The 6906-nt window shown below is 35.8% G+C and overlaps 1 protein-coding gene across 6 annotated transcripts; it reads left to right on the plus strand.

Moving 5' to 3' along the window:
* The first annotated feature begins 484 nt into the window (after nucleotides 1-484).
* On the plus strand, nucleotides 485-6210 carry Epgn (epithelial mitogen). 6 transcript variants are annotated; one of them, XM_076864971.2, is made up of 5 exons: nucleotides 485-542; nucleotides 1112-1201; nucleotides 3915-4035; nucleotides 4786-4938; nucleotides 6156-6210. In XM_076864971.2, the coding sequence occupies exons 1-5, from the start codon at nucleotides 500-502 to the stop codon at nucleotides 6208-6210; spliced, it is 462 nt and encodes a 153-aa protein (XP_076721086.2). In that variant the 5' UTR covers nucleotides 485-499. The 6 variants fall into 6 exon arrangements, with proteins under 6 accessions (XP_076721086.2, XP_076721088.2, XP_076721089.2 ...); XM_076864973.2 differs by having other exon boundaries at nucleotides 500-542; nucleotides 4786-4812; XM_076864974.2 differs by having other exon boundaries at nucleotides 500-542; nucleotides 1112-1174; nucleotides 4786-4812.
* The last annotated feature ends 696 nt before the right edge of the window (nucleotides 6211-6906 follow it).

The raw sequence follows: 6906 nt of genomic DNA on the forward strand, positions 1-6906 counted from the left end.
GATTTACTATAGAACTCACAGTCTGTGATGAAAGGAAATGTAACTACTATAGTATCCAGGGGTTTTTTATTATTATTATTAACAATAATTATGCTGTCTCCTAATTTGCAGATCTCTTTGTTGGAATCCTTCCTTGATTTCTAGCCCAACTAGTACACAGTTCTGTTCACACCAGAGGAGACTTTTCTGAACTCATGTTCTTTTGGGTTGTTGTTTTAAGTACTTTTACATATAGGAGTATGCCCACAGGTAACAGGAAACCAGTGTTTCAAAAGGAAACTTGATCACATCGCTAGATAACACAGGCATCCCAAACAAGTGTGTGAGTGCCCCAAGGCTTGGGGCTGCTGCCAGAAGTACATATTCTTTTGATTGGTAAGAACTGCCAGATGACGCTTCATGAAATATATAATGCAAGAAAGACTCAGAGAGCTCAATAAAAGCCTTCCACCCGTCAGGTTGGGAGGATAAGAGAAAGAAAGTAAAGCAACTACAGAAGATGGCTTTGGGAGTTCCGATATCAGTCTGCCTTTTGTTCAAGGGTAGGTAATTTCCCTTTTGTTTAATTAACTTTGTATCAGGGTGGAATGTAATGTAAATGTAAATGGGATTTATTCTCCCTGAATTAAAGAGATGTTTGTTTGTAAGAGTTGTTCATGATAAAGATCAGAATAATTAAATCTGTGGGTTAATGTAGTTTCTTATGAAACTTATGTTCCTCTCCTGGTATGTTTTGATTTCTTTCTTTTTTTTTTTTTTTTTTTTTTTTTTTTTGAGACCTCCAAAATGTTTGCTCTATAGAACTGAAGAGTCCTTGATAACATTTAGTTACACTACCACAGTATTATATCCTTGTGATTGAATTAATATATAAACGCATTCATTTTTTCTTTAAAATTCATGTGTTTCTATTTTCCATAATTATAATGTAGTCGATGGAATGGCTGAAAAACAGACGAGCAAATGCCCTAGTCAGGTTCTAGATTTAAAATGGAATAAATTAAAAGCAGAATGGAAATAGGATTAAACACAGTAAGAAAAACTCTGGGTCTATTGCTTGCACTTGGACAGAGGCACACCTGCTAAAGATGCTTCCCCCCACCCCCAACAGCAATGACAGCACTGACAGAAGAGGCAGCCGTGATTGTGACTCCCCCAAGCGCAGTCCAGCAAAGTAATTGGACCGTGAACAAAACCGAAGGTATTTTCTTCCCATTTTTATACTTCAAATAACTTTGAAACCTTTGAGAAAAACTTGGATTATGATAGAAACAACATTGGAATTTTTTAACTATATGTTTTATAGGGTTATCAACACTTTTAGCAAGATGCTATTAAATTGAAGTGACAGATAAATGTGTGAGCCAAGAATTGCCCTTTTAAAAGGAGGAAGTGAAACAAAGGAGAGAAAGAAAAGTTGTCTTCAGCCACTGTCCTGAATGTGAAGTGTACCATATTTTCTGCTTGGCTTCCAATTACCCATGTGTGTTCGGTGACAGCTCATTTACATTTTGGCATTCTTGAAGGGGCATCATATTTTGATCTATGACTATAAGCTTAACAGTCAAAGAAATCATGGACAAAATGAAGCATTCTCCTTCATCTTTGGAACCATCTTTTTTTCTTGCTTGTTTTTTGGGGGCTTTTGTCCTTTTAGCATGTGCTACTTTTCCTCACCACTTATACCTGATTTTTTTTTTTTTTATTATTGATGGTGATGTATTTTCTTTCCTATTTTATTATTATTATAGCAGTGGCTTCTGGCTGCTGTTGAGCGTCAGCATTGTTTTCAAACCTGTTTGAACTACAGGTGAACTTGGAAAACTTGTTGCCTGTCAAGACCTGAGACTGAGTGGTTTTGATTCTCATGCAAATCACTTAAGGCCCCCAGAGGTGACTGCTGGTGATGTGACCCAGGACGGAGGAAACATTGGATCTTACTCTGAGAGTCCAGCAAATAAAAGATAAAGTCAAATATTTCAATTTTAAATGAAAAATAGTAGTATTTAACTGTTCCTCATTCCACGATTAATTTAAAAATTAAAAACAACTGAAAATATTTTATCTATTTGATTTTTTGAATATCAATTTGCAAAACAAAATTAGAGTGGGTTTTAGAATAACTTTTAGCCAAATTCTTCATGTCTTCTGAACCTTTAAGCAAAGAGGGAAAAATTTTATTGGAATATGATCAATAATACTGTAGAAAAAATAAAGAAGTGTGGTTTTCTCTCAGTGACTGATGTCATAGCAGTATTCCCAACACCACATTTTTTCCTTCCTTAATGGTTAATTGCAAATAAATTAACTGAATTATAGGCAATAGGAATGGAAAAGTGGGATGGAATATGTCATCTCTCTATTTTTTTCTTTGTTTTCTTGATGAAAAACTTTAGTTTTTCTTTTCACTTTTTATTTATTTTGAAAATATGAATCTAGTATCTCAGAAAATTTTAAATTAAGCTTAATATTCTCCTTAAGGGATGGATAAGTCTCTCTGTCATAGCTTTTCTTTGGAAATGGCTTCTTTCAATTCTCACATTTTCCAAAAAATCCCATTTTAGGCTTGGTTAATTGAGTGTGAGTAATCTTGAATTAAGAAGAGCCTAGCACAGCTTATAATGGGAAATTCTCACTGCCTCAGAATTAATTATTAAAATTATAAATTGTGTTCACTACATCACATTTAACAAAATGAATGTGAATTCTAAGGTAATATTGGACATTCTTGATGAAAAGGTAAGTGATATAACATAATATCCTGTTGGTCCCTGAGTACCTAAAGTTTTAATTTTTCCAATATAAAATAAAAATATCCTTTAGATTTTTTTCCCTAAAATGAATAATTAGGTTTCTCTTAAACTCCTTAACAAGGCAAATATGGTGATTTGTCACATAATAACTAACCTTGAGGGATACATTCATTCATAGCAATGATAAATTAAAATACCAAAAACTTGCTTGAGAAAAATGTAAGAATAGTTAACTAAAATATACCAAAAAAGAATCAATTCTGCAGTTTTATGCAAGAGTCATTCCCACTGCATAATTAGTAAGGATGGTCTACATATGTCTTTAGCATATCAGAAGATGGGAGGCATCCTGAACCATGTGTGTGCTGCCAGAACATATCTTCCTGAAGAGGATTTCCCCTAAGGAGGTTTATGGACACTTGACTACAAAAAATGTGTCTAGTCATGTTCAATTGAATCGTGTTAGAGCTAGAAATAAAAACCTGAGTTTTTCTAATCCCAGGTTCATGGCTTTTACCATTACTTCAGAATACCTCTTAACTGAGTTAAAATTTTAATTAATATTTGATGGAATTGTCATATAACGATTTCAGCCAAAACCATAAGTTGTTTCTGGATTCCTGTATGGGTCATAACAAATACCTCTTCTCAAGTCAATTACAGAAAATGTCCCATTTTAAATTAGATTTCATTTTAAATTAGATTTACTATCTTTTCCTCTGGGGAAGGAATAAAATTGTTTATTATTTCACAAGCATAAATCCAGACCTTCCTAAGTGCCAACTACTCAGGGTAAAGGAGAAAAATATAAAGATTATATGAGATGTTCTACATTTATCAGGATGCAGGCAGTGGTATGGGAAACATTACTCAAAATAACCTGCTAAGATTAGAACCAATGCTGCCACCTTTTGGCAAACTTGCCTCTGTACCTGATTAGGTAGCTAAAGAATGGAACAATCATAGGTACACCTTTTCACTCTAATAAATGAATTATATTTCTGGATGATACTAACCAAACACTTGTAAATATAACCAACCTGCCAAAGAATCAATAGCTCAAAAGTCAAAGTGCCCCTAAAATATGTCCTCTTACATATGTGTTGAAAGTCATGAAGTAGGACACACTTCATTTGTTAGTATTATATCTCCTTTTTCTAGATGACTATGCAGAAGGACCCATAGCCTTGAGGTTTTCCCACCCTTGCCTGGAAGATCATAATAGCTACTGCATCAATGGGATGTGTGCATTCCACCATGAGCTAGAGAAAGCCATCTGCAGGTAATTGCAAAGAACTCCCAAGTCCTGGAGACAGGAAAAGGTGAACTTATGCCTTTGTTGTTTTACACAGTACAGTGCCACTCTCTACCTTATCTGGTTAAAACGGTGTTTGATCTGAATGTGACTTGCCAGTCCTCTTTGTACTTGACTTTCCAAAAAGGTTTTTTATTATTTCTGCTTAATCCTCATTATTTAAAAAATATAGATTAGCAGCAGCTGTGGAAGCTGGGGCTTTTTAGAAATGTAGAATTTCATGCTTCACCTCAGAACTACTAAATCAGAATCTGCATTTTAATGATATGCAAAGGTGAATCCTAGTTTTCACAGGATTATTTGTAGGATAAAATGAAACAGGGCAAGGCAAAAATCTTCATAAGAAGTTCACAATTTTTATGATCATTGATTTGCTTGGTCTTCTTTTTTTCCACATTTTTTATTGATGCATTACAGTTGTACATGATGATAAGATTTGTTGTTGCATATTCATACATGCACACAATTAAACAATATAATTTGGCAATATCACTCCCTGGTGCTCAGTTTTCTTGACAAGCATACTACACTTTGTGTCCACCATTGAAGGGAAAATATGGGGTCTTAATGAGATGATTATTGTGAAATTCAAGCTACTTCATACCTTAACACATTGATTTCACTTGGTGTTTGCCTATTTAAATCACTTCCTTTCCTCCCCACCACTCCCTGCCATTCTGTAGGCTTTAAAGTTACTTTTTTTTTCTCTTTTTTAAGGTGTTATACTGGTTATACTGGAGAAAGGTGTGAGCACTTGACCTTAACTTCATATGCTGTGGATTCTTATGAGAAATACATTGCAATTGGGATTGGTGTTGGATTATTAATAAGTGGTTTTCTTGCTATTTTTTACTGCTACGTAAGAAAGAGGTATGAAAAAGACAAAATATGAAGTTACTCTGTGTGTGTTCATTTGACAAATATCTGTCGAGCCTCTATGACATACCAGGCTTTGACATGTATCCTTTTTTAACGAAAAAGAAGAAGGTGAATCTGAGCAGTTCCTCCGTAACATTTTTGATACCCTTCTCACAGAAGAGGTAAAAGTTTACCTTTAGTTGCAATAAGAGAGTTCAAATTTACAACTTCCTTTTTTCTTATATCTGTGTCTTCCTAAGTCAAAATTATAAATTAGGAGGATAGCAGGCCTCATGTGGGTAGAGACTCTGTATCTTGTTTACAAGTACACATTTAGCATCTACTTTTGTGCTCAGAACAGACACTGAAAAAATATTTGTTGAATGAAAAAAAAATCAAGAAATGAGTATTCATCCTTATTTCTGGCTTTTCACACTGTAAATCTGTGTAATTAGGGAAAAGTCAAGAAATTATGTAAGATACATTAATTTTAAAATACAATTATACTTCCCTTGATATACTTTACTGTTATCAGTTTAACATGACTAAAATTGCCCATCCAAAATTAGAAAAATTTGTTTTGCTTATGAGAGGATCAAATCAACATATATAAGTTGCATATTTATATAAGAATCTAAGAAGAATAATGAGGAAGAGAAGGAAGGAGAGAAGAGGTGAGGGAGAAGGTGGAGGAGGAGGCAGCCGGGGAGGAGGAAAGACCTGTTGGTGGGAATAAGCTAGCTGTTTGAGATCCAGTTCTGATGAGAGGATTGTGCATGTGACAGGTGGCAGGAGGGCTCTGAGGTGAAACCTGTGATGACATAAGGAAAGCAGAAGCAGCTAAGCAGAGATGTAGCTTGAGCTGTCTTCTCAGCTTGATTCTACAGGGAGATGGAGAATGTGAATGGCATCATAGACCTTCCCAAGGAGGAGAAAGGTCTTGACCCATTTACCACATGGGTCAATCAGGCCACAAACTATTCTTGATGGGCTAGTGGGCTAGTGAGCAGGGGCTTGTAATTTCCCAGGAATCTTCTGGCAAGGTGTTCTATTGGCTGAATGGTGGTGCTGTCAGCCTGTTAATGCTTACAGCCACTGAAGGATGGGTCTACCATTGAGTGAAGGGGATCTGGGCAGGGCACCAGGAGCAACTGATACACCAGTGCGTTCTGTGATCTATGATGACCAACACAAACCACAGTCATAAGGAAATCAATGCTCTGTTTTAGGTGTCTAAAACTGAAATCACCTTACAACATCTGTTCTGGAGGGAGACCACTCTGAGGATTTGTGGGCGTTTTCATCATGTCATTTGGGAAACTCAGTGGGCCCCACATTGAAATCCTCAAGTGAAAGAACAAAAACGTCAAGTTGACTAGACTTGAAAAGAATGAAAGTTGGGAATCACAATGAAATAAGAGGATAAGATTCAACATTGGTCTTTAGACTTTGCCATCATTAGGAGCCATGGAAGCCAAGTGAACAAGCTACAAAGGAAGAGGTCAAGTTTGCAATCCTAACCTGGGTTTGTTGTTGTGTGATTATTGTTCTCACTACAAAAAAAACAATTGTGTTCTGTGCTTCTGACCATGTCAGATGTAGGTTTTCCTGGGAATAATTGTCATCCTTGCAGCAGGCCACAGCAATTCCAAGTTCAGCTTGCTACCCAGCATTTGGATAGCACAACCTAAGTGTGGGCTCTTTGTTCACTCAATGGACCTCATCCCAAGCATTCTGTTTTTATAGTATCAAAGGAGTTTAATTTCAATTTTAGGGTAATATCAGTGTTATGGCATCTTGAGTGAACCAAACATGTGTCTTAAGTGCAAGCCACTGAAAAGAAATGAATGTCCAAAGCAAACACAAATCATACCTAGCTTATGACAATACTGTGCAACTTTTACCTGTGAAACATGGAATAAGCTAAAGACTTTCTCAGAACTAAAAGCCATCTGGATATCAAATCCAGAGAAGGTTAAG

The sequence above is a fragment of the Callospermophilus lateralis genome, chromosome 8 (genome assembly GCF_048772815.1).
Source record: "Callospermophilus lateralis isolate mCalLat2 chromosome 8, mCalLat2.hap1, whole genome shotgun sequence".
Lineage (NCBI taxonomy): Eukaryota > Metazoa > Chordata > Mammalia > Rodentia > Sciuridae > Callospermophilus > Callospermophilus lateralis.